We start from the raw sequence: 15,713 nt of genomic DNA on the forward strand, positions 1-15,713 counted from the left end.
GTGCATTTGTGTGAGTGTTATACCACCCGACGTGACGGACTTGCAACGGATATACTTCCGAGATTTACTCGTGTGCGTCGAAAACACGGACAGCGGTAAGGTTACGTACTTCCCCTGCTCACTTTGGTGCGATTTTACCCGCCCCGACCTTCGTTTGAAGTACGAGGGTTATATTATTATTATTATTATTATTACCGTCGTGGTATACGCGAGGCGTTTGGTTATGATGCGCTGTGCGTGCCAAGCCCGGTAATGATGATTCATGTTTGAATATTTGCGGCAGTTAAGTCTCTTCGAACGATAATATAAACTTTCTTACCCCGCCACCAAGGCTCGATCAAGTTGACGGTGGCATTAAAAGTACGCGACGTTCGATGTGTACGTGACTTGCGAGCGGAAGTGGATTTTTAGATGTCACGCGGCCGACCGGAAACGCCTGTGAAACGTAACTAGACACCCCCTCAAGAAGTCTTCCCTCCTCTCCGTCAGTAATCGACTCTGGTGTGTTAATTGCGAATGCTACCGGAATGTATAAAATCGATATTTATAATAAAAACGCAAATTTGCCATTAAATATAGCATTGGTGTGGCGCCGCAATTCTAGAAATTACTAAATGCACTTTAGGATAGTGAGTCAGTGAGTATTACGATATAATACCTATATCATTGATACATTATGAGAGATGAAATTTAAGGAGACTCTAATGATCGCATAACAGTAGCAATTCGATACAAAAACTGAGTCCATTGTTATAGTATACGATTGATTCAGCGAGATCAGTACTATAAACATTAATTTAATGCTTTTCCAGTCCCGACTCACGGACTACGGCGTATACTATTACTGAGTATATAATATAATAATATCTACGATGAGTTTTCCTTATATCAACAACAATGTATAAATATGAGGTGGGTATTATTCGATAAACGACGATGACCAATAATATTATTATAAAAGTCATATATTCAAATGGCCAAGTAGATAGAATTACTTCTATAGTATAAAAAAATCGACGGCGAATTATTATACTGCTCATACGAGGATACACGAATATCGGAAACTTTATTTTTCAAATTTTTCAGTGTTTTTTTTGTAATCGCATCGTCGATATCGATAATATATTATTTTTTTTATTTAAACATTGAAATAAAAGCCAACAGCTATATGCTTTTAAGTTATAAGTATACTCTGGTATAACATACCAGTTTAATGATTGCCTATGAATTAATATGATACGTTTTATCGCCGTATTAATATCTGGAAATTACTGTGTACAATAATAATTACTAGCTATAGAAAAGAGGGTCAGGAATTTTACCCCTCGGACGAAACGAAAAAAAAATGTCGGCATAATACGTTCACCATCGTCAACAGAATATTATATTATATAAAAACACAGTGGAAACGGTTTTTAATAAAAGAAATTTCGGTGTTTCGGACCAAACCGCCGGGGATTCATAGTGGCGGGGGAGGGGTACTTTAATTACATTTATTGCATTCCACACCCGAAGGAAAAAATATTGATGGCTACGTACACGGCAATATGAACGACGGATGGCTTCCAATCTCCCTTCCATTGTCTTCGGTTAATTACGGGGAAGCGCGGAAGAAAAGGGTTAAACACGAGGCCCGTTGTTATTATTAAAACGTTTCCATATCTCTTTTTGATCTCTACTTTTAGCCACCACCACCCAACACCCCTCTCCACGAACTCCCTTACCGACATTTTTATGTAATAATAATTGTTTCATATTTGACGTAATACGACCAACACGAAAATATCAATATCCTCCTTCAACGCCCGCCACACTACTCACGCACGCGGCTCAGAGTTAATTATTACGAATATATGGGGCGATGGCTGCTTGGTATTTATGCTGTAGAAATGGAAAAGAAAAAATGTTATGGTCCGCCTGAAGCGGAAACGACCTTTGGAAATGTCAGTGGCGGCTAGTAGTAATAATACAACGTAAGAAAAGGGTATTTAAATATATATAAATATATACATATACAGCTTACGTATACACAGACGGTTTATAGTGATCATTGGCTTTTCTTGACAATGGTTATTATACGGTATGGTTTCTATTGTCAGTGTATGTATACAAGACATTGAAACGTACGCCCCTTTGGTAGTAAAACAAAAGGCCACCAACTCACGACTGATTCACAAGAGCATTTACGAGGGTGTAATTTCTTTTTATTCAGAAACGTAAATATCAATTATCTAATTAAAACTTAATACCGCCGAACAATAAACTGCGTCAACGATGTTAAAATCGTTTGAGGAATTACGTAGTAACGGTTTCTGTATAATATAGAACTACAGAGTATCACAGTAGCTAAGAACAGTGGAGCCGTGAGAAGTAAAATATTTTAGTTAAAAAAAAAATATTTAATAAAGTTTATTGCGTAGTTATAATTTTATAACATTATTTTAAAATAGCATCCTTTAAAACTTTTAAATTAAAGTTACCAGTGATATTTGATTTTATAACTGCCAACATTTCCTGTCTTACAAATAATTAATGTAACATAATTAATGTTATTTTTATTGTTTATTATTTTTTAATAGTTAAATTTAAAGTTCTTTTGCACAAAAATTATAAAGTATAGTATATTGATTTACTATGTATGAGGTTGTTTATGTTGCCCCAACTACCAGACACAGCGTTTTCTAATAATAATATTCAAGGGACTAAAGCGAATAGGAGACGGATTAATGTTTGGCATCGTTAGCACACGGCCAATGTTGCCAATCAACTATGTCTCTGTCAATTGTCCAATCAGCGGCGAGTGATTTATGCGCTCCCGCCGCCCCTTTGGGATCTAATTAGCGTTTAATTCTTCTGAGAGATGATCGTCGCCGGCGTCGTCGTAGCCCACTCAGACGTTTCCTTAATGAAACCCTCTTCACCTCTTACCATCATTCTTCGATCGTTCTCCTCGTCCCCTTGTCACTTGGTTCAGTACTGTTCGTCGGATAGTCGTGTATAATAACACGCGAGAAAGGATGAGAGAGTGCAGAGGTGGATTCGGAATTCAAGACAAATGAACAGGAAACTATCGATCGGCCAATTAAACCTAATCAGTCGGTGTACATTACGTTTGAAGCAAAAGAGGCAAGTTTAAGAGAGAAAGAGAGGGATTGAGAAAATAAAATACAAAACACACAGAGACTTCTGATGAAGGTGGATAAAGGGCAGCCAACTGTCCTCATAAGAGTACAGTGCACCACACTTATAAGGGACTAACCCGAGATCTATTGTCAATAAATATATATAGATAGATATATAATAAGCCTAAAAGCTTCTGTCTAACTCCCTCGCGTATTGCGAAGAATCGGGTTACGCGCGCATTTCAGGTGAAAGAAAAATCGAAATGATTTTTTTTTTTCTCAATGGTTATGTTTAGTTCTTGACCAGTATGAAACTCGATACGACCAATAGACTAAATGGACTGGTCAATATAGTGTATGTGTATATATAAATAAAGAAAGAAGCTTTTGGGTAGTCCGCACAAATGGAGACGATACGTATACGTTTACACACTGTCAACCGATTCGGAAATCCGTATGGGGAAATCCCGGTGGCCCGTTAGTTTTATTTTATGCTAATGCGCGAATGAGAGACACCCCCTCATTGTTGTTGTAACACTATATATACACCTTTCGATCGTGAGATATTATATTTCTCAAGTATATATAATTTTTTTATGTTCGCACACATATACAAAATAAATATAATATCATATATTATATATATGTACATGTTGTACACCATGCGTGTGTGGAAGTGAAGTTTTTGTGTCAAACAGACGGTCAGTCAAGGTTAATCGAATATACGTATTTTAAATGTGTATGTGTGCGTGTTGTGTATTATATGTGTGTGCATCTGTAAATTAGCAGCGCGTGTAACTTAATATTAAACAGGATACTCAAATTTATTGTTCATCAGTACGATTCTGAGTTTTTGACCACCCTCAACGAATTTGTCGGTATTGGGACACGAAAGCGAGTAACCGCACACCCCGCAGGGTGTATTTTAGTGGAAATATTTTACAAGTTATTCAAGAAACAAAAAGCAAAAAAAAAGGGGTGCAGAGTACTTGTGTAAATAATAAACGGAAAATGAGATTTCAAGTACAAAAACATCACTTACCTCGCAGTTTTTGGGCGTCGACCAACTGTCGTTCTAGACTTCCTTTGACTTCCCTTTCACGAAGCACATCCATTTTCAACTCGGCTGCAATAAAACAAAAAAACCGATTGAGTTTTATAAGTGAATTATTCGAGTATTATAATAATTATCATATTATTAAACGCGCTGACAACGATTTTCTCAACAATGTCGCGTACATAATATATACGGTATAAGAGTGATACCAATAAGACACCGCTGCAGCACCGTACTTTACCATCACTATAATAATAATAATAATAATAACAACAATAACAATAATAATATATATACCAACTGTAACACACACCACATACGCACACATTCACATATATGCACGCCGTGTATGCATAAATCCACATAACATATATTTATGTACTATATATAGACTATGTATGTGTGTGTGTGTGTGTGTGTGTGCGCGCGCGCGAGAGGATCTATCGATGGCTTGCGGGAAAACGTTGTGTTAATCCCGATTTGAAGGGTCGTGTCGGTTAGTCACCCAAGGCTGTTTGCTCGTGTACGGCCACTCGAGAATATATATATATATACGTATCTAGGTAATATGTATGCATGTATATATAAATATACACAGTGCATATTTATACTAACATAACACTCGGGGAAAATACAAGAAGCGCCCGTTAGCGTTTTGAATAACTTTTGCCGGAGTTTCCGCCCACCGTCGCCAATTCACCATAGAGTACACAACGCAAAACAACACCTGAGGAAAACTTAAGTCATTTCCTTATCCCTGTTCCACTGATATTTTCTTTTCTTTTACGAAATATAATAATAATATATAGAAGACAATGTTATCGGTTTTGATAATTTGGTTAAGTCACCGGCCGACCCACCGCCGCGACCACCTCGTCACGGTTTCTGGTCCATTAATTTCCTCGGCCGGACAATTTAATATTATAATATTTACAAACGAAGTGTCGTGGCGCGTCTTTTTATCGGTTCATAACTCTTAGAGCGATATTAAACACAAGCGCGCGTCGCGCGTCTGTTGTTTTAGTTGATATTAAATTTTCGAAAGGCCTCGATAAGAAATAATATATATAACGCACATAATATGATATAAGTAACAATATGGTTAATGAAAAAATGCGACGACTACGACGATGACAAACTCCGTCTCATAAATTTGCTACAACGGGATAACGTGGAAATAATAAGTAATAACGCAAGATATCTTCCATGGTGGATGCTCAACATTATTATAATAGGTAATAATATTTTGTCCACATTTAAAAAACTAAAATAAACACAGTAAAATAATATGGCAATTGGCTTAGAAACGATTCGTTCTTGGAAGTACCTACATCATTTCTCAACTATATTTAAATTTCTGCATTTATTTTATGTTTTTTGTAAAATCATTAAATTGAACGTTAATCATAGTAAATCGAATTAAAAACGTTCTTAATCGTGTGTATCCCACACCACACGGAACAAGTGGTACCTACAAAAGTGTATAATATAAGTGGAATAAATATACGGCAGAATATATTAGTATTGAAGAATTTTGGAAATCAATAATATTATTATATGCATTGCGATTTGAAAAATATTCCAAATGATTCAAAATTAATGATCTTAATGGCCAATTTATTAAAAATCTACGATTGTAAACACGATTTGATGATATGAAATGTGAGTACCTTACATACAAGAAAACTCACTCCAAATTCGCATCGGGGCACTAACATTTGTCTGAAATCACTATTCAATTTTCATGAAACTATGAATGGATAAAACTTATATTTTAAACATTTATTAATTAACATCTTACGAGTTGACTCACGTGTCTCTGTCTGGTAAACTCAAAAAATATGATTTCGTAAACCTATAATTTAGCAAATGTCTTACTATGCACATAGAAACGTCGATGATTTTCTATCATATATTATTGCATGATACGCTGCACGTTACCCGTGTCGCAGGATATTTTGTGAGTGTTATTATTTGGTGGCATTAAAGAAACAGAACGCGCTTCGCGCCCATAGGACCTATATATTATTATTATAATATACACTCGCTCACCCGCACCGGCGGAGCAGGATAACACGCGTATACATTACATTTTGTATCGATATTCGTATGATATATATAACGCATATATCACGAGGATAGACGTAAGGAAATCGCACACAAACACACACATATTATATTATATTTACGCATTAAACCTGTCTTACAAGAAATATATTACTATATGGAATATTGTGTTGCAGTTGCAGTGTTCCCGGTTCCGCGCAATAACAACGATCGAGTGCACTACGTATAATACGTATACATCTGTTACAGGTAGTCCGGATCACGGGCGGACGAGGTATCCATTATAAAAATACAGAGTTTTATATCGTGTGTACTTAAACTTCGCACATAATATATTATGCACATAGCTAGTGTATAGGTGTCTAGCGCAGTCCTCCAAGAGACGCCTTCGTGTGAGGCCGACGAGATATATTTTATCGAGCGCGAAAAAACGTGTCGGCAAAGTCATTACACGACGATACGCCGTTACACATCACTTAGATGTAATTCGCGTGTGTGTGCGTGCGTAGACGCGTGTACGTGTGTGCCGTATAAGTGAATATCGTTGTCGTATTTTGCTGCCGTGAGTCGCTTGTAGCTCACACATAATAATATATTATATTGTATAAAAAAAAAAAAAACCCACACACGCGTGTCGATATAACGCGATCGCGGACTCAGTCATAGTCGGTCGGCCGCGTGCGGACTGCATACCGCTATACAGTGAATGTCATTATATTGGTATATTATAGTACTATTTTACAGACATAGTAAATTTATTTCTAGGAAAGCAGAACGACATATTTTTTTTTAATTTGTAGTGTTATGAGAGGAGGGGGTATCGGATCCGTTTAGCGTTTATAAAATATATTCTGCCAACGTTCGGGACACCTCGCTCAAATTCTGTATTTACCTTGAAAGCGGAAAAAAACGGTTTTGTTATAAATTGTGATGTCAGATATACATAGAATACAGAAGATATATTATTATTATCTATACGAAAGATTTTTCAAAAGTGATTTCTGCGCAACGTAACAATAATCATCTTCCTGTTGCGGTTGCGGTACGAGTTTACCTATATGATAGATAACCTATGAAAGTATTACAATGTACTTAACAGCAGTTAGAATCTTTTTTTTTTTCTAATGGAAAATTTACAATATTTCTGATTGTATTCAAAATATTTCCAGCATGGTTAAAACACCCGATAAATAATGGTAGTCAAACGAATAGAATAAAGACAGTCCTAAAATGTATGTATATAGAGAAGTATTTGTTTTTAAAAATTAGAGAAATTCGTGATGGTCCCGAAAAATGTTTGACGACACTGTATTCTTACGGATCGGGTGGGGTGAGGGTGTATAACCACATTTGCTTGAAGAGGATTGTATAACGTTACTTTGATAATATGATTTTCATAGTGCCTATAAATATACCCATACACATATGATTTCATGATAATGTATAATTTTAAGGATTACGCGTGTTGACGACGGAAAATGGCTCGACAATGTTATCGATGATTTTTTTCCCAATTATTTCTCCTGTTACATCATTTCAACATAATCTACACGAGTTATTGACGTACTCTATCTCGTAAGTATACACCGGCGCACGCGCTTGTTTTTGCCCCGAAACTAGCCGGCTCGCGCGACACGCAAACTCCCGCGGCAGATCGTCGACCGGTGAAATTATATACACACACACATAAACACGAGTCGATACATATTATAGTATTAATGTAATTTCGACGTGTGTGTGATATATGGACGATGTGTTTGGGTTCTATGACGGGTGCCTAATACGAACGCGTTTACCTACACAACGCACGTGTTTCATATATATATAAACGATAATAAGCCCTAATTTCGACTCGGCGGGCCTCGGAGCGTACATTTGTTTACGGAGTAATCGTTCATTCGATGTATTTTTTTTTTGGTTGTTCTTCATTCGGTTATTATATCATAATATTATATTATAAATCGTATTTTCGTGCCTCGGGTTCCGTGCGCGCACTGCAGCAATCACAATATAATACGGCCGTCGACCGAATTAAATGGCATTTCGTGAAGACGATAGACGGCGCATTCTATCCTCTGCAGCTCTGGCCCAGTATTTTCGACCAAAAACGGTGGGCGTTCCCGGACAAAATGAAATGGGACTGCGCTATAATGTGTGTCTGTCCGTGTGTACGTCGGCTTGTGTGTGTGTTAAGTATACGTTTCAGAAATTGATTGAAGCCCGCGCGGGAATTGTTGTTATTTAAACGCGCACGGAATTATATTTACTATAAACAGACGAAACGAAAAGAAAAAAAACAAGAATATATGTATATATAAAATATATATACTCGAAAATCACACACATACACACTAAGAACATACGCAGGTGGTGGTGATGAGGTGTCTTTTTACGTCTGTCCGTTTCGGTATAATTTCATATGTAATTTAATGAAAACGGTCGTTTTTCAAAACGATAATTTGTACGAATGATCCATTACACCCGGGCCAGGCGTATCACCGCAGCAGCGGAGGGGAGGGGAACGGCATGTTCCGTCAATAAGGACGTTGAGAAGGAATGGGGGAGGGGGGCAAAAACCATTGCGTCCCATGAGAGCCGGCAGAACACGACTCTTAAAGGTCAGTTCGTGATGGGAATAAGTGGTACGAGTGGCCAATTATACAAGTGTATGCCACACCACGCGGAGTGCGGTCCAAACATACATACACCGACGTACAATAATAATTTATACGCGCGCGCGGCAATGAAATTGTTTTTTTTATTATTATTATTTCGTGTCTTTATTTATCTCTATCTCTCTCTCCTACTCTTACTATCTTTATCTATCCACTGCGTCAGGTAGATAAGGCGGAGTTGAAATAACAGTATTCCGCGACGATTAATTTATCGCGTTATTACTATTGCGACGGCGGGCGGGCGAGTTTTGATTTTTTTTTCCGACTGGGCGTAATTAAAACGGATCCGGTTGATTTTACACGATCGTGTCAACCATCACGCAGATTTCACGTTTGTATCATTTAACAGTGTGTCGGCAATGATTATTGCTCTTGTTCGGCGATTTTATAATTATAACGCTGTAGCCGCGGCACTGTTGGATCTATCGTGAACGACGTTTAAGTCACTGAGCCCCACAAAACCTGTCTCCACGTTGGTTCAGTTTGTTGTATTGGTGTGTGTTTGTTTTGTCGTTTGTGTTCTCCGGCACGAGGAGTCGATCTTACTCAAACTCTAAACAGCTGTAATACGATTTCTGACCGGTCACTAATTCTTCTAAGGCTATTAGACGCGTTTACCGTGGTCTTAAATATCCTATTTGACGACTGACCGAGAAATATACGAGCAAGTAATAGTATTGACACAACATAAAATTATAATGTATATAGAGATAGTATTTATGTTATTCAACCGGTTATGGGTCTCACGAAATGGTCGGTCAAATTCTGCGTCGTTTTATGATATTTATGAAATATCACAAATATTACAATCTACATTATGTATGTCGAGCTTAATAAAAATATCTATCTACATTGCAATACAAAAAATACTATAAATTAAAATTTCGCGGGCCCATAAAGTTGACGAGAGGTGTGCGTGCATTTATCCTAAAATGTCATTTTTAACAACATTATGTTAAGTAACCTAGGCGGGCTGGGACATGAAAAAAAAATTACAATAGAAGTCACGGCATAATAGATCGATACATCGATTCCGATTTTTTGAGAAAATAATTCTTTATAATTCTCTAGAAGAACGATCGTGTACAACAAATAGAATGTATGGATATATTGTTAGATTTTTGAGAAATTATACAATAATAAATTTATAATGGTTATATATTCGTGAAAAATATGAAAAGCAATGGTCTACTTACGTATATCGGCACATAGACCGGTAAACAAAATTCGACTTAGAAACATATAATATATTTGAATATCTGTATAAAATAATTCAATACAAAACTTTGTAAGGGCTATAAATGGCGTTCTCTCCGAAAATGCTGACTAATATCTTATAATATATATATATGGTTAAGCCTCTTAAATAATTTTTTTTGTTGCTTACGTATGCCTTATTTTCAGCAAAACTCTATTTTATTTTACTGACATATAAATATATAATATATTGTCCAAGTTCTCACCTTTTTCAAAGTTCAACGCGCGGTCGTCATCTCGGATCTTGTCAGCGGCAGCCTTAAGTAGAGCTTGTATCTTCCGAAGTAGTGACTCAGTGGTCATGTACGGCAAACCCATATCCCCAGAACCGGTGGAACCAAAGTTCAATGCCTGGGGTGGGGGCGTGACGCTACCGTGCGCGCTGCTATTGCCTCCCACGTCCGGATTGTCGCTGAGGTCTGAACACGTTAAAACAAAAACAAATAAATAAAATATCTCATAAATGTATTGTACTTTGTTTATACTGTTATAGGTGCTATTATTATTTGATTAATTTAATTATTTAAATCGACATTTTTGAAACCTACACCCGGTGAAAAATAATAACGGTCACGGGCGTTTACTCGTACGCCAGACGTCGTTATTGGCGTTGACGATTTAAAATTACCCTTTGTATAATGTACGACGCACATATATTATATTATCGCTTGTATAGTATATAATCGATATTGTGGTCATATAACGTATACAAATAACACAATCCAATGTATACAATGTCATACAAAACTAATAATTTTAATTGAACCCAAACGTACGTGATAATACAATATCCTATAAAAAGGTATTCCCATCTCGAATTACACCACCGCCTCACTACCACTATCACTGCTATAACCACAATACACACCAGCTTCCCTACAATCCACTTTTCACTTTATTATACCGACATGATGGTTTTATATTGTGTCAAAGATGCACTCGAGTAGAACGTTCTCCGTTTTGATATTATTGTTTCCAATGGTTTGTGTATAATTCGTTATTTTTTTCCGTCTGAACAATTATATTTGGTATACCCACATCTAATATCTTATATAGTTACATCATATAGTTGAAGTATAAAGTGAATTGAGTTAAAAAAAAAAAAAAAAAATGATATTTTTTACCGTTCGAAAACATTGTTTCATATATATAATAATATTATACCGTGATCTTTGATGTCGTCTTCTTCGCCGTCGGAAATGTTATCGTCGTCTTCGTCCAAATCGTCTTCATCGTCGACGTTTGTGTTGCCGCCAGCCGAATGATCACTGGCCGGTCCCGAATGATCGCCTCCCGTTTTGGACAGATTCAACACCGGGCTATGTCCTTCGGACGAACCTGCAACATAATGAAAACATTGCATTACTGTAATCTGTTTAGGAGACTAATAATTGGTGGTACTTATGTACAATATTATAGCTACACTTGATACCTAGTTTTATTATATTATTATAAAATTAACTTACCATTTTGTGATGTCAAATCCCTTGCTTTCTGATCAAAATTTAGCGCTCGATTTATGTCGCCCACCCGTTCGTCGTTGGCTCTACAAAAACGAAAAAAATCAAACAAAAAATTAAAAAAATAAATTCATAATAATATTAAATAAGATATACGTATACATAATAATGATGACGTTTTATTCCACGACCATATTCCATTAAGTTCTTACTCCGAAATAAGTATACACATAAATTTATATATATATACACATTTATTTGTACGAACATAAATAAAACATTTCGGAAATTCATCGGTGAAGGACGATGCGATTAAGACATTAAGAGTAGTAATATACAGTGCGGTGCCGGGGGACTCAAATAACCGAAAAAGTCCTTTCCGTGTGTCTTAATGAGCGAAAGCTTTTAACGTCTCAGCAGCAGCGGTGTGCATATAATATACATCTGCATATTTCGGGGGCTTTACTATCGTCAATAAATATACATATATACATAGAACACACGCGAATGTAGAGGGGCAGCGTATTTTTTTTTAATGCGTTTCGCTTCGCGGCGATATCACGCGTAAAAGACATTTCAAATGCGTTACATAATATAGTAATGATAATACAAATATAATAGTAATAACAATAATCGTAAACGTAATAATGGCGACGTCGGAAATTTCGAGGGCACTGCGACGGTGTAAAAACGAAAATGACAATAATAAAAAACGGAAATGACTAATTTTCCATCTGCAGCACTCGTCGAAAATGATTGCTGCGGTACCTACGCATTATTATTGTCGTCGCACGTGCGCCTACAATATCATTAGTATACTACAATAATTATCGAGTTGATCGTATGCATAATATACAACAATGCTATAACGTAGTTTAAATCTCGAAGAAAGCGCCAATATAATATTAAAATATCATAATGATAATATTATACATTATTATTATGCTCGTCTCCTGCAGAGTGGATCGTCGTCAGCCGCGGCGGCAGAGAGAACATGCGAATATACATCATGGGACATCAGACTATAGATATTCGTTCCAAACGAAATCGGTTGCGTGATCAAAAATATCTTGCAAAAACCGACGAATGATATTATTATTTTTATTATAACTGCATAAAATATACAAATTTTCCCGCACACATACGGTTTGTGCAGTACAGTTATCATAATATTAATATTATAATATCGGCGTAGGCGGCACGCCGGGAAATCATCGTCTAAGTCTCGTCTTGTACACACATATATATAAATCGCCTAACATAAATCAACCATTATGCACGCGCGTTATGACATCGTACAGCGCGGTCTGGCACCGGTCCCCACGTACCTCTATGTAGACATAATGTAATAATGTGCGTATTATATTTAATACACATCATCGATGTTAAATACGAGTTTTTAATTATCGTCGATGTTTTCGTCACGCGATACGCCACAATACATATCACACGATATATTACAATATATTATTATTATCGTTATGATAGATGGGGTACAATATTGTTATTAAGTATAAGTTGATATTACCTACATATATATATACGTGGAACTTCTGCTTCCGGTGCAAAAGAGACAGTGTCGTGCGACGTAGTTAAGCATTGTGGACACGACAGAATAAAAAGAAAAAAACCTAATCAAAATGGCACAATAATATTATATCATAGGTACCTATACTTAGCAACTCACTTGTTTTATTTTATGTATTACGTTTAAAAATTATGTCACATTATTAGTATGCAAAAGACGGTCTTTCGATAAGGTTTCGTTTCGACGTCAGTAACCGTGTTATAATAATATTATAAATTTTTATTTTTATTACACGTGTATGAATAAAACGTCTTTGGAACTTCACCGCCGCGGTTGTAATATGGATTTCGCGTTGCTATATAAAATATCACCATTTATGTATATAATTATTATTGAAAAACGAGTTTTGGAAAACGACTCTGCGTGCGTATCACATTTATTTCGCGCGTTCTTATTATATCGGCCACGACGACTCATATTGTCTTTACATAACATAATATTATAATAATGATGACAATTTACATATAATAATAAAATTAATAGTGATATATCACTATATAATATTCGAAGGATTAGTAAGCAAACAGAGATTCACAAAGAAGACTAGACGCAGCTGAAGAAAGGGTTTACCGGATCGTCTCATCGAGTCGGTGTTAATATAATAATAATACATATTTCGAAACCGGTTCAGCATAGTCGTCCGAAAAAATAAACTCGCACGCGCGCTCATATAAATACTCGCCTTGATGGTATATCGTGTTCGAACGTACCTGAAATCAAACGTACAACAATATCGAATTTTCGACGAAAAAAAATTTGTTTCGCTTCTTCGCCAGCTGGAGTTATCGTCTGGAAGCCGCGCGCTAGACTTATTCACGCCACTGCACACAAAAACGCGTCCTCCGTAAAATTACATTTTAGGTGTACGACTTACCTACCTAACCGTCGCATAAACGCACCCTCCTCCAATATAGCCACAAGAACGCACAAAAATATGATAGTATTATCGTCGTCGTTATTACCCCGGTCGTCGAGCGATTCGTTTGCGGACGAGATTACGGGTCCCGACGAGATTAAATTTTTGAGCCCAAGCGGCGGCGTGTCGCCGCACAGATAAGTTCCGCGGGGATTTCGCTGTCGTGTATAGTATATCATTCGGTCGATCCGACTGACTGCACGAAGACACGTTCGCCGCCATCCACCGATAATTAATTATCGTTTATCCGTGGCCCGTCGCGGTGTACGCAAATATATATAATAATATAATAATAATATAATTATGGTAATAAGTATAATATAATACACCGAAAATATTCTTAAACAGCGGCCGCGTCATCGGTTTGACGAATTCACCGCGGACACGGTTTCTTATCTGCGGGACGTCAGAAATTTGGACGTATTGGATAAATAACAAATAAAATCAAAATAAAGACTGCTGTAAAAAGAGATGGAGAAAAAGAGATCGGCAAAATTAATTCCTGTAACGTTCTTTGACTTCTTTCCCGGCGCGTGTGGAGGGTGAATTTTCATTAGTCCGCGCGCCGGAATCGCATATATTCTAATCCGTTCTTTGTGTATATATTATATCAGTAGTAGTAATAATAATAATAATAGTAATAATAATACTGCACGACGAGAAGAATGTCCGGACCGCCGCCGACGCGGATAGCGGGAGCCCGCATATTAAAAGTCCTGTTTGTCTTTAGGATGTTGTTCCCTTTCATTTCCGCCGCCGGCTATATATATTGATTCAATCGGATGTTTTGATTAAAATTTAAATACACAACTCCCCTTATCATTCTACTGGCTCCGATGGGGATTTTTTTCTTCTTCTCCACTCATTTAATCCCAACGTTATGGCCATTCGATAATAATTATGATAATTCCTCTTTTTTTCGTTCTGTCGGAACGTTTTTTTCTTTTCTCTTTCGCTATTCGTATTATTAGTATATTAGTATTACTTTTTTCTTTCATCAAGACCCACGTACAAGGAATACTGTACGTATACCTATATAGGTATTAGGTTTATTATATACCTACATATTATTACTATTTGACAAATTTTTTTTTTTTTTTTATCATCAAATAAACTGTTTTTCTTTCATCGCCTTTAAACGTAACACGCGCAGTAAAAATAATAAAAATATACATGTACTATTTGCTCTCTATAATGATATATTATATTCTTCAATTTAACTAATCCTCTCGACACCGTTTCGCTGCAGCGTGTCTTTTGTTTGTGTTTAATAAACACGCGCAAAAAATACTCCGAAAATAGTGTTGTTGCAATCTGACGAAATGAGGTGGAGGTCCCGCGCACGACAACGACGGCCGCCGTCATGCTAATTTGTTGAAGGGGTTGTGATATATAGGATCAACAGCAGCAGCAGCAGTAGCAGCAGTAACAGCAACATCACATCATCGAAATCCGATTCGGCGGCGCGGTGAAACAATAATAACCCGAGAAACAGCCTTAGGGCTAGAGGGTACTTCGTCTGCTGTGGTAGTGGTGCATTTTAGGCAGGCGAACAGCGGTGGAAGATTTTA

At 36.7% G+C, this 15,713-nt stretch overlaps 1 protein-coding gene across 1 annotated transcript in view; it reads right to left on the reverse strand.

Moving 5' to 3' along the window:
- Positions 1 to 15,713, reverse strand: part of LOC112598047 (dachshund homolog 1) — a 121,235-nt gene that overhangs the window by 23,639 nt on the left and 81,883 nt on the right. Inside the window, exons 7-10 of the mRNA XM_025344373.1 lie at positions 11,645 to 11,724; positions 11,343 to 11,516; positions 10,385 to 10,597; positions 4,165 to 4,248 (exon numbers count right to left, since the gene is read on the reverse strand). Of these exons, the coding sequence (XP_025200158.1) occupies positions 4,165 to 4,248; positions 10,385 to 10,597; positions 11,343 to 11,516; positions 11,645 to 11,724 (551 nt within the window). The remainder of the gene's footprint in view (positions 1 to 4,164; positions 4,249 to 10,384; positions 10,598 to 11,342; positions 11,517 to 11,644; positions 11,725 to 15,713) is intronic.

This window comes from Melanaphis sacchari, unplaced genomic scaffold, assembly GCF_002803265.2.
Source record: "Melanaphis sacchari strain LSU unplaced genomic scaffold, SCAv2.0 Contig44_pilon_pilon, whole genome shotgun sequence".
Lineage (NCBI taxonomy): Eukaryota > Metazoa > Arthropoda > Insecta > Hemiptera > Aphididae > Melanaphis > Melanaphis sacchari.